Source organism: Gracilinanus agilis, chromosome 6 (assembly GCF_016433145.1).
Source record: "Gracilinanus agilis isolate LMUSP501 chromosome 6, AgileGrace, whole genome shotgun sequence".
NCBI lineage: Eukaryota > Metazoa > Chordata > Mammalia > Didelphimorphia > Didelphidae > Gracilinanus > Gracilinanus agilis.
The window spans coordinates 256,420,649-256,434,193 of NC_058135.1; the positions used below are offsets into that span (position 1 = coordinate 256,420,649).

Genomic DNA, 13,545 nt, shown 5'->3' on the forward strand with positions numbered 1-13,545 from the left:
TCAGACAGGTAGAAGGAGAAACAAGAAAATAGTGTCATGAAAATCTAGATCATTAGCTTTAGCAGTTAAGAAATCACTGGTAATTTTGGAGAGAGCAATTTTGGTTGAAAGTCAGAGGTCAGACTGAAGAGGATTTAAAATGGAGTGAGAAGAGCATAAGTGGAGATACCAATATAAATAGGTTTTACATGGAGTTTGGGGGAAGAAGAGGAAAGATATAGAACAATGGCTATTAGGAATGCAGAAATGTAGGAACATGAATGTTTGCTAAAGATGGGAGAGACTTGAGCATATTTTTCAGCAAAAGGGAAGGAATCAATAGATAGGAAGAAATGAAAGATTATCGAGAGTAGAGAGTATAGAGGAGGCAATCTGCTAGAGACAGGATGAGATTAAAGGTGCAGATAGATGAGTTTTCTTTGGCAAGAAGAATGTCTACCTCTTCATGAGTGGCCCTGGTGAAAGGGTATATAGTAAAGATAGATGTCTAAGTGATATGAGATGAGAAGGAAAGGAGGAACTCTGGTGCCTGTGTAGAGGGAACTGAATTTAAACTAGACTGTTGAAAAGAGGTACAAAATTAAGTCTGGCCATAACAAGCAAGAAATCCATTTAGTACAAAGATAAATATCAGTAAGAAAATGATATGGTCAGTCCACAAACTTAATTGGGGAAACGGAGGGAGCACCTGAAATGACACTGTCTGGGTATCTGCAAAGTAGAAGTTTACACAGGGCATCAAAGGAGAAAATACATTGAAGCTGAGAGAATATGAATATTTAATTAGAAGTTATAAAATAATTTCTCTAGATTAAAAAAAATCACATCTTGACTATAAAAAACGAGTGAGAGTGCTCTCTCAATCAGCAGACGCACAGTCCTTGGGTCTAGAGAGACTTGAAGGAATAATTCATTGTAATTAAATCTATATAATGTCAAAATTCAAAATTCGTAGAGTGTTACAGTATACAAAATATCTGATTTGATATTATGTTGTTTCTTGAAATAATCTTGTGAGGTTAAGAAGGACGAATATCATTCATTTTATACATATACAATACTCAGTGGCTAAAGTGATCTACCTATGGTTAACAAGCTAGTAATTGGAAGAGGAAGGATTTGAACAAAAAACTACTCCTATTCCAACACAAAATGGCCTTGAGGAAAGCATCGTTCTGGTACTAAAAGTTCTACTTCAGTTCACAGAAACATATGATCATAGATTTAGATGAAGCCAATCCTCATTTTACACTCGAGGAAACTGAAGCTCTGAGAAGTTAAGGGATTTACCCAAAGTCACACAGGGATTAAATATCAGAGACAGGAATTGGACTCAGAGCTACTGTTCTTTCCTCTGTACTATATTGTAGCGTTATTTCTTTATAGCAAAACCGAATCTTTTCCAGAACCTGAAACTGAGGGGTTGGGCTAATTTTTATAAGCATATTAAAAGAAGTGATATTTGGAAGGTTGGGGTAAAAATGTATTTTTATGCTTTTGTCAGTTAAAATTTGGGAATTTAGGGAAGATTTAGCTCTAAGATTTTTATTTTCATGGCATGATATTTCTTAATATATTTTCAAATTTAGAACACTGAATTCTCAGTATCATATTTCATATTAAAATTAAGTTTAAAAATTCAGATTTTACAGAAAAATACCTACCTTTTGCCACTGAAGTTCTTGTTTTTCTACAATTATCTTCTGAATCTGCTCTTCATACTGAATTTCTGCTTCCTAGTTTTAAAGATTAAAAAAAGTTACCTACTAATTAAAATCTAAAATCACCTGAATGATCACTGAGAATACAAGAAATGCAAATCAAAACAATTCTGCAGTTTGACCTCCTCCCAGAAAATTGGCAAAGCTAAGGAAAGACTGGAATGTTAGTCACTGTTAGGGGAGTTGTGGTTTTGTCCTTTTGTACCAAACCATTGATTCTCCTTGGCTCTCATTTCTTTTTCATATCCTTCCTCTATCACTTGTTTCATTTATAAAACCATTTTAAACTAATTTTTTAACTCTTGCATTATTTCTAGGAATTCTAATTGATCTTGTAGGAAATCTTTGTTTTTCTTTTGATTCTTTTGCTTAAGACATTTTAATTTTAGAGTCAGCCTCCTCTTCTGAGCTTGCATCCTGGGCATATTTGACCTCATAAAAACTCTTTATTTTTGGTTAGTTATTCCTTTGGCAATCTGCCAACCCAACATTGTTGGTCCAGCTGAGACCTCTTTTGGAGCAAAGCTTGTCATCCCTGTCATTCTGGAAGCCTCCCGCTATGCTGCTCTTCTGAGCAAAGGTCTTCCCAACCTACTCTGAGTGGTCATGTCCTAAGGGATCTGAAAATTTGTTCAAATCTAAATCCATGCCTAATTCCAAAGCTATTGGCCTAGATCAGCTCTGGGAGTCTGTGTGCTATAGACATAGCTCAGAGCTCAAAACTCAGAGTTCTGGTGCTGAATCCAAGCTCTTGGCCTGACTGGGAGATCTTCAACTGTTAATTTGGTCCCAGGCCTGACTCTATGATTAGCTCTAGGCATCCCTGCTCTCTGCTGGTCTAGCTCAGAGATCTGAGAGCTGAATCAATTGTGTCCATCTCCTGGCCCCTTTGGGAGATACCATTTTGTTGACTTGGGCCCAGGTTTAATTGGTGATCAGCTCTGGGCATCCCTAAGTTGCTTTTATATAAATGTAATGGAGTATTACTGTGCTATAAGAACTGACAAATATGATGAGAAAAGAATGGAAAGGCTTAATATGAACTTATGCAAAAATATCCACAGAAAGAATAACAATCACAAAATAAGTGAAAATGAATTTTGCAAAATTACATGGAACAAGTTTGGTTCCAAAAAAAAAAAGAGATGAAAGAAGACATCTCCCTCCATTCCTTTGCAGACATAGGGAGTTCACAGATGTGGAATACTGTAGATTTTTTAAATATTGATCAGTAATATTGAACTTTTTCTCTTATTCCTTTTTGCTTTTTTCTTTAAAAAAAGATTGGTTATAAGGCATAACTTTAGAGGAGAGGAATACAGAGGGAAATGTAGGAAATGTTTTTTTTAAAGATCAATAAAATTGCTTTTTTAAAGCATACAAACACAATAAATATAATGATAATAGCTCATGTTTATATAGCATGTCATGGTTTACAAAGAATCTTCCTAACCATTCAGTGGAGTAGATAAGGTAAGTATTTCCATTTTGTAGAGGAGAAAAATGAGTTTCAGAGAAGCTAATTAATTGTCAAAACTGATAGCAATCTCTTTTTTCTAATTCACAGTCCCTTTATCAACTGATTGTAAAAAGTTTCTTTTGTCTTCTGATAACAAAGGAGGAAATGAATTTTTTTTAATTCAAATTTTAGAATAAAATTTCTTTACCCCTGAAAACAAATGAGGGAGGAAAGTCAAACTATAAAAGAAGTAATACAAATCAAATTGTAGCTAAAAAGTTCTATATATAAATAGAACAACAATTTTTAAAAATTACTATGTAACATGGTGTAAACTCAAAAGATGCTATTGACTGACTCTCCAGAATAAACAGGAATAGGGGCACAAAGATAATTAAGTTATTTTTAATGTTATTTTTGTTTGAGTAAAAAGAAGAGCATGAATCTAGGTCATATTAACTTCAAAGCCACTGCTTTATCCAATATGCCACATTACATTTCTTGTCATTTGAAAGTATTCAATAATGTTCCATTAAATTCATAAACACTGTTTCTTCAGTCATCCTCAAATAATGGACACTCACTTGTTTTCCATTGCTTTATTAATACAATGAGTATTAATACAAATATTAAGGCATGTATTTGGACCTTTCTGTTTTTCAACTTTCTTGGGGTGCCTGTCCAAAGGAATGAACAGTTAAAGAACTTTTTCCCCTTAACTTCAAATTGTTGTTGAAAATAGTTAAAGCAATCTCTAACCCTGGGAACTGTCTCACTCATCAAATACTTTACGTCTTTGTTAAGCTGACATAAATTACATCTGAGAACAACAATAATTTAGAATACAAACTCTATGGTATAGTCTAAAGGAAGAGAATAGTAAAAGATTATGATTATTATTAATATTATATTATTATGCCTTAAGAGATAACAAGAAATGCTAGAAGAGAAAATAAATTTGCTAAGATTTTGGTACAGATTCATTTATGCCAGATCATCTCAGAAGCATTTAAAGATGAACCTGGAAAGTCAACAAACAGGAAAAAATTGAAAAACATCTACCCAGATTTTTATAATAATTTCCCGTTATTGATAGTGGAACTACAGCTTTTGGATTTGAACATCACATTACCTTTAGTGATGTGTGAAGAAGTAGAAATGGCATTAAACAAAACAAACACAAGTAGCTAGATTGAATCAATTATACAGTGAGAACAAAGCACAATTTTAAGAGCACTGAGGGATCATTTACCAAGATAAATGAAAGAGAACAGAATACCAAGTTACTGAAGAAAATCACACATGTTATCATTATCAAAAAAGTGAAGTAAAAAAGGCATCAATAAAAACCAACCAATACACTTAGTTTTTCATACCTATAAACCTTTATGAGAATAATCTGAATACATATGGAAGAATTCTTTGATGAAAATATGAGAAGGGAACAAATATGATTTTGAAAACAATATTCTACAATAGTCCACATCTTTAAAATCATACAATGGAGAAAAAGGTTCATAGATTCATTGAAGTATATTACTTTACTATGTCTAAGTACAACAGGCTATGCAATTTTAAAAGAATATTATGTTGTATATATTAAGCAGCTAGGTAAAACAGTGGACAGAGAAGACAGACTTAGTCTGGACAACCTGAGTTCAAATCCTGCCTTAAATACTTTCTAGCTGTAGGATCCTGGGCAAGTCACTTAACCTCTTTCAGCCTTAGTTTCCTCATCTGAAAAATGGAAATAATAAATAGCACCTAACTCATAGGATTGTTGCGAGGATCAAATAAGATCACATGTAAAAAGCACTTTGCAAACCTCAAAATGCTATGTAAATGCTAGTTATTATTGTAAACAAATACTATTGATTGTTTTCTAAAAATCTGACATTCTAAGCACATAAGAAACTAGGTAATCACTACGGAAAAGCAGGGGAAAATGAAGTTTAAAGAATCGTGATAGACTGGGTGACCCTGGACAAGTCACTTAACTCCCATTGCCTTAGCCCTTACTGGTCTTCTGCCTTAGAACTGATAATACTGTATCCATTTTAAGACAAAAGTTAAGAGTTGGGGCAGGGGGAGGTTGGGAGGGAGAGAGAGACATAGCCTAGTATGGAGGAAAAAGCACAGGGTTGGAAAGTCAAATACCATATATTGGTTTGAATCCAAAGTTTGACTACTTGGCATCTAGTGACTTGGGGCAAGTCAGACATTCATCAAACATTTATTAAGTGTGTACTTTGTGTCAGCCAATTAATCAATCAAAACATATTTATTAAGAACAAATATGTGCCAGGCATGGATATGAGTACAAAGAATGAAGCAATCCCTATTTATATCAGCTTATACTCTAATAGGGAAGGCAGCAAGTCAATGCAAAAGTACACAGTCAGCTAGCATTTATTAAGTCCTACTATGTGCCAGATACTGCACTAAGAGCTGGAAATAGGAAGAAAAAAAACTTAAATAATCCCTACCCTCAAGAAGCTCCTGGTCTGATGAGTGAGGCAACATGCAAACAACTATATTCAAAGAACATACATATGGGATAAATTGCAAGTAATCCCAGAGGGAAGTCACTAAGCCTAAGGAGGAGAGGGAAAGGCAGTTCTTTAGCTGAGACTTGAAGGAAGCCAGGAGAAGGGAGATGAGGTTGGAGAGTGTTCCAGGCCTAGAGGACAGCCAGAAATATACAGAATTGAGAAATCAGGTTGTGAACAAGGAAGAGCAAGAATGACATCACTAGGATGGTAGAGAATGATATAGAGCGTATATTTGCATGCAGATGTACAGCGGATGAATTGCTAGGTCTGGAATCAGGAATATCTAAGTTTAAAGCTGGCCTCAGACACCTGCTAGCTATATGAGCCTGCATAAGTCACAACCTCTATTTCCTGAAATTCACTGGAGATGGAAATAGAAATCCATTCCAGTATCTTTGCTAAGAAAACCTCATGGACATCCACTAAGTCATAAAGAGTCAGATGCTTCGGAACAACCAAATGACAACAGCATAAATATAAATATATAGCATATATAGATGTAAAATAGAAACAGAAATATGCAATATACCTATATGTATTGATATACAACATAAAGTTAATAACTACTTGCATAGACAGTTATATGTATGTATGTGAATATATTGGTCATTTAGTCATTTCAGTTGTGTCTGACTCGTCATGACCCTATTTGGGATATTTTGGCTGATATACTGGAATGATTTGCCATTTCCTTTTCCATTCATTTTCAGAAGAGGAAACTGAGGCAAACAGGGTTAAGTGCCCTGCCCAGGATCACACACCTAAAAAATGTCTAAAGAGAGAATGAACTCAAGGCTTCCTGTCTCCAGGCCCAGTGCTCTGATCATAATGCTGCTAAGCAGTTAGATAGACAGACAGACAGATTTAGATAAACAGACAGGGAGGGAGAGAGAGAGGAAGGTAGCTGGGGGTAGGAGAAAGATCAGGAAAGACTTCATGCCTAAGATGGTGCCTGAACTGCATCTTAAAGGAAGAGAGACATTCTGAGGCAGAGGTAAAAATGGAGTGAATCCCAGGCATCTGGGATAACCAGTGCAACCCTACGAGGAGAGGAGATGGAGTATCTGGAGTGAGACATGGAGAGAAGACCAGTTTGGCTGCTCTGCAGCATGTGGGAGAGGGAACAATGTCCAATGTGGCCAAAAAGGAAGGTTGGTCCCAGGTTGTGGAAGGCTTTGAATGCTTAGGGGGGAGTCGATATTTTATTCCAGAGGCAACAGGAAGCCACTGGAGTTGGTTCAGTAGAGGAGCCTCATGGACAGATCTGCACTTAAGGAAAATGACTGGCAGCAGGATGTAGGATAGGCTGGAGTAAAAGAGACTTGAGGCAGAGAAAACAATCAGGAAGCTGCTGCAATAATCTAGGTAAGAGGTAAGCAAAATGCTGAAGTGGTAGCTGTGTGAGAAAAGAGGAGGGGTCAGATGTGACAGATGATGTGAAGGCAGAAACAGCAGGATTTGGCAACTGACTGGACATATGGGGTAAGGAAGAGTGAAGAGCCCAGCATAATCTCAGGATTAAGAATTTGAGACACCAGAAAGACAACAAAATCATTTTGACAAAAGTAGCGAAGTTTGGATGAGAGAAGGACTGGGGAGAGGAGATAATGAATTCAGTTTGAGAAATTTCCAGAACATCCAGTTTGAAATGTCCAGTGGCATTTGGTTTCATGGGACTAGAACTTGAAGAAAGCTATTAGGGTTGATAATGTCTCAGTTCAAATGTTTTAGCTAAAATAAAGAGTTTGTACCTGATTACTAAGTGACTATTTGACTAAAGTGATTAACCATTAACTAGTCATTCAAAATAGCTAATTAGTGCATTGTGCACAAAGGCTTAACATTCAGGTGTTTTAAATAACTTTAAAATGGGCCTTCATAGCTACACTAAATCTATTATGGAACAAAGAGTCTGCTATGACCAGAAAAAGATTAATTAAACAACAACTTCAGCCTTGAGAAAAGACTCCCTCTATTATAGTTTCTTTAGAGCCTCAGTTATCTACAAAAAAGGAAGGACCCCAGAACACATAGTATTGTTCTTGGCAACTTTGCACCTCTTGACCTTATTAATAATATCAGTGAAAAAATAGAGCAGAGGCCCACAAGGAGCTCATAGACAAGGACCTATCTGTCTATAACCTTAATAAAGAGTGGCTTCCTGCCCAAAATATGCAATGACTCCTAGAGGCTGGTACCTCCCCTGCATCCAACCTTTATCAATCAGTCAACAAATGAATCTGTCCAAAATTGTTTACTGAGTGCTATTATGACGGCTGGTGTCTACTACACTACTATATTTAGTATACCATGATAGATGCCATGGCTTCCAAGGTCCCTTCCAGCTCTATAGCTATGATCCCACAAAACATGATCCCTTTGCTTAATAGACTTATGACCAAGTGAAAAGAAAAGACTTACAAGTGTCACATGCCTCATACTAACTTTTTTAATTACCAATGAATAGAAATTATATTACTAAAATTAATTATTAATTATTAAAATTAATTGAAAAGTAATAGACAGTAAGTGCTATAGAAGGAAGAACTAGAGAAGAGAGAAATCACAGTGGACCAGAGTATTTAAAGAAGTCTTAATAGAGGAGCTAGTTTTTAAGCAGTGTGATTCTGATAGTAAGAGAAAGGAGGCAGCCCTTCCAACATTGACACTAGATCAGTGGCAAAAGCTTAGATGAGTGGTTGGTATAGCTGGGCTGATCTTAAATAAAATAGTGAAATAGGTCACATTTTGGAGCTTTCTGAGCTCCTGTTTAGTACTCTTTCTTCCTCCAAATACCAGTGTCATAGATCTAGAGCAGGAAATGACCATCCTATGTCCCATGCTTACTCTCAGCTATCATTTAAAGCTTTGGTGGATCCAGTCATAGCGATGTGGCATTGCTTTCAAGGGTACAAACTGTCCCATTCTTAACTTTCCAGTTTTCTTACATTTTCTTCCCATCAATATACTTTATGATCTAGCCAGATCTGGCCTTCTTGCTGTTTCCTACACACAGTCCTCCATCTTCTTTCTCCATGCCTTCACACTGGCTATCTCTCATACCTGAAACACAGTCACTCCTCATTTCCTACTTTTGGAAGATTCAGCTCAAACTTCACCTTCTACATGAGTTTTTCTATTACACCAACTCCATCTGCTAGGGAACCCCACCCCAACTTAACTTATATTAATTTTGTATACATTTTTTGTTTATATCTGTAATGTTCCCATTGATTGACACTTTCATCTTAAGAGATTCTTTCCCATGCATGCCTCTGACTCATTCTCAGAGGAGTTACCCAATTCACTGGACACCTTCCTTCAGGTTTAAGCACATTCTATGTGTCTTAGTATGGTACTTACCTGCCATTTCCAACTTTAGTCAGGTAACTAGCCCATCTCATTTTCTGATATTGATAGAGATTTAAATATTTCATCCTACAGCAGTTTCTACAGTTGGATGAAGGTGAGACACTGCCACCCTTTCCTCATCAACCATTCATTCCTGCTTTTGAGATCATTACTATGAAGACCATATCTAAAAGACTACTTTTTATTACTAGACAGTAACAGCAACCTTTGCCGGTCAGCTGTCCTCCAACAAATCTCTACATAACATTTTTAAATTCCAAATTATTTTGCTCTCATAAGTATCCATCTAAACTGATTTTTCACACTTGTAATTAATTACACGTAACCAAATATATCTTGGCATTTAACTTTTTTTAATTAAGTTTATCAACAAATGGAGATTTTTTCCATATAAGGAATTTCTACCTATTAAATATAAAATAGGGCAGTTACGTAATATTGACAGATACCATTTCCATTTATTATGTGCAAATAAATTTCAAGCTTATCTCTGCCTGGCCTGAAGGGTCCTTAGGAATTCTGACCCAGGAACATCTGAGACCCCTTAGAATTGTTCAGTTACAGACCTCAATAGTGCTCTCATTCAATAGTATATAGCAGTGACGGTGAACCTTTTAGAGACAGTGTCAGATTCCACCTCAACCCCACTACCCAGAAAGACTGCCATGCCAGTCTCTCCTCACTTATCAAGTGGCTTGCCCTGCCCCCCTTGCCCCCTACAGGGGAGGGAAGAAGTGCTCCTATTGGGCTACTGGGCAGAGGAGTAAATGAAATGAAAAAATGTTGTCACATACAATGGAGAGGAGGAGGGGAGCAGCTCCGCCTGAGTCCCTCCGCCTTTCAAGTAATGAACTCAGAGGGGGAGCAGCCACATGCCCACAGAGAGCTCTCTGCGTGCCATCTTTGGCACCTATGCCATAGGTTCACCATCACTGGTATACAGTATAGAATTGTGGAAATAATGTGGAATTTGGAGCCAGGGGACTATTATATCCCTGTTAATAATGCTATGTGTGATCTGAAATTATTTCATTTATAAAATGAGATGGAATGGATGGCCTCAAAGATCCCTTCTAGCCTTGATATTTTCTGTTTTGAAAACCTACTCTCCCATGCCTTTACCTTGTAAGCACAATACTTGTACTCATAATTGTTTCTTTATTATTTTCCAGATATGGAAAATTTCTGTAGCATCTAACAAGGAGAGAAAATAAGATAGAATAAGGTAATTTTTTTTAAACCCTTGTACTTCGGTGTATTGTCTCATAGGTGGAAGATTGGTAAGGGTGGGCAATGGGGGTCAAGTGACTTGCCCAGGGTCACACAGCTGGGAAGTGGCTGAGGCCGGGTTTGAACCTAGGACCTCCTGTCTCTAGGCCTGACTCTCACTCCACTGAGCTACCCAGCTGCCCCTAAGGTAAATTTTTATTACTATGCTAAGTAGTACTTTGTTTATACAACAAATTTGATTTGTATGCTAACATATAAATAACAAATCCAAATATTCTCCTTTACTCCCTTCATGAGTAATGAAAGGATGATTTGGATCATTCCATGACTTAATAAGGTCAGGAAAATGAGACTTCCTGACTCCAGGTCCAGCACTCTATCCTCTATACTACCTAGCCCCTTGGATTAGAAGTGTTCTAAAAGATAACATACAAAGGTTTATAGAACTGGAAAAGGAGGTAGGTCCTGGCTCTCACATTGAAAATGAAGGACCAAGAATGCTGGACATACTGACCACTACATCAGTAGTCAAGGAATGTTTAAAGACCTAGAGAAGATTTCTTTCACATTAGATTCTCTCTGGAGGATTTATAAAAAGACATGGATAATAAGATGGAATAAGAAGATATGGGAGTGATATGATTCATATCAGTGGAAGGACTACCTATGTTGATGATATCACATATCCATCAAAGAATGAGAAACATTCCTTTCAAGACTACCTCCCAACTCACACTTACATTGGTGAAGTATATCATCAGAAGGTGGTTACTACTTTTCCCCTTCAGAGCTTTATAGATAACACTGAAGGGCTAATGAGTAATTTTCTAACATTATCACTCACAACTGCTGATGAGTATGTACCCTAATATTGATTAAACATTTGATATCTTTCCAATATCATTTAACCAATAAACATAAATTAGCTTTTTAAAAAGAAATATTTACTGAAAAGATGTAGAAAGGGCCAAAGTACAAACATAGTATTGACAGATAACTATTTCCACTTATTAGGTGGAAATAAATCCTCCCCCAAAAAAACATCCTCCCAAAAGTATGGAATACTTTCTCTCAAGAGTACATACAGCTGGGTAGCTCAGTGGATTGAGAGCCATGCCTAGAGACAGGAGGTCCTAGGTTCAAATCCGGCCTCAGACACTTCCCAGCTGTGTGACCCTGGGCAAGTCACTTGACCCCCATTGCCTACCCTTACCAATCTTCCACCTATAAGTCAATACACAGAAGTTAAGGGTTTAAAATTAAAAAAAAAAAAAAGAGTACATACAGAGTCCAGGGGAAAGTGGGTTTAAATTCTGAAAGAGGACAAAGGATAACTGATTACTTCTGGTTATTAGAAGTCTTTTTTTCCTTTCCTGCAGTCTTGATGAAATTCCCCTTTGGCATCACTCTGTTGGGCTCTGAAGTTTGGTACTTTTGTAGAATGCTGAAGCTGCTTTTCCTCACAAACTAGTCTAGTTTATCCTTGGTTCTCAATGCAAATGCTGCTATCAGCCTCCAGGGACATTCTTACACTCACCAATGAGAAGTCCAAATCTTCTGACCCTTCAAAGTTCAAAAATTCTCTGCCCTGGTCTAGACAATTGAGGAATAGGAATGAGAGTATTTCTTCTTCCACTAAGCAATTCTCTCTGGCTTGGCTAGTAGTGCTATATACCACTGGTTGGTCTGCTATTTGAACGCTAGATTCCAAAATGGCTTGCTGTTTTATCCAAGCCCCAAAAGGGGAAGACCAATTCTCTTCAAATCTCAGTACATTTTCTGTGTGGCATCATCTCATTTTATCCAGTAGTTTAAAGCATTTTACTCTTTCCATATTAGGAGCTTTTTCACCCCTAGTATATGCCTTTAGTTAATTTATTTATTCAATAGAGGCATCTAGAAACTGTTCATAGTTATTTTATACATTTGATTTACTGACTCTGTAACTAGAGGTGTTCTAGCCTAATAAATGTGTAGAACATATTTTTAGTAATATTAATTGGGCTGGGGTGATTGATTGATGCAATCTAAGAAGTCAGAAATGTCCAAGAAGTCTAGACATTTTATCCTCAATTGAAAAGGTCAGGCTCTAACCCTTATAAAAGTTTCACAGATACTTTAATGAAGACTATAAGATGAAAACATGGGAACTACAGTTAACTCCTTTTTCCTATAGGTTACTGAATTTTTTGTACAGTATATGTCATCATACAATTATCTTAGCTTTAGTTGGGATTGAGTTTGGTTGGATGTGATTGCATCTCTGTGGGAAACTACTTAGGTGGAAATTTCCTTTACTGATAGAGATCAGAAATTTATCTACAACTGATAGTTCTAGAAGTTTCCTAAAAAGTTAAAAGGAAGAGTGTAAAAGAGAATTCTGCCTCCTTTGCTGAAATCTGCTAGTGCTTCTAAGAGTTGTCTAGCTTGATTTTCTCTGTAATGTGATTGATAGCAGGATTTCCATTCAGTCTTTTCTTCTACAGACAAAACCTCCCCAGTTTCTCCAACTTATCCTCAAATTGCATGCCATTTCAGGCCAGTCAGGTAGACAATGGTGCAAAGTGATGGATTGGGATACAAAGAGACTGGATTAGTGAGACAAATAGGGTTTTGGTTTTTTTTACCCTTTACTTAATGCAAACACTTGGCAAGAATGTAAATGAACAGATACAATTCTCCAGATTAATACCTATGAGAATCCACCCAAACAGATAACATCACTGCCTGAACAAGAATAAAAAGTTGATTTTGTTGTAGCAAAAAATTGGAAAATGAGAGGCTATCCCTCGATTGGAGAATGCTTGAACAAATTGTGGTATATGATGGTGACAGAATACTATTGTGCTATAAGGAATGATGAACTGATGGATTTCCATAAGAACTAGAAAGACCTACATGATGCGCAGTGATAAGCAGAACCAGGAGAACATTATACACAGAAACTGTAACACTGTGAGACAATCAAAGGTAACTGACTTTGCTACTAATAGCAATGCAATGATCCAGGACAATTCTGTGGGACTTATAAGAAATAATGCTCTCCACATCTAGAAAAAGAACTGTGGGAGTAGAAATCCAGAAGAAAACATGTGATTTATCACTTTTTTATATGAGTATGTGATTTGGAGTTTTGGTTTTAAAGGATTATAAAAATGAATAATATAGAAATGGGTTTGAGTGATAATATATTTTATATATGTATAACCCA

General features: G+C 36.5%; 1 protein-coding gene across 1 annotated transcript in view; it reads right to left on the reverse strand.

Annotated features, from left to right (window-relative positions):
• Positions 1-13,545, reverse strand: part of CCDC73 (coiled-coil domain containing 73) — a 133,916-nt gene that overhangs the window by 99,306 nt on the left and 21,065 nt on the right. The window contains exon 2 of the mRNA XM_044680651.1: positions 1,665-1,736. Coding sequence (XP_044536586.1) covers positions 1,665-1,736 — 72 coding nt within the window. The remainder of the gene's footprint in view (positions 1-1,664; positions 1,737-13,545) is intronic.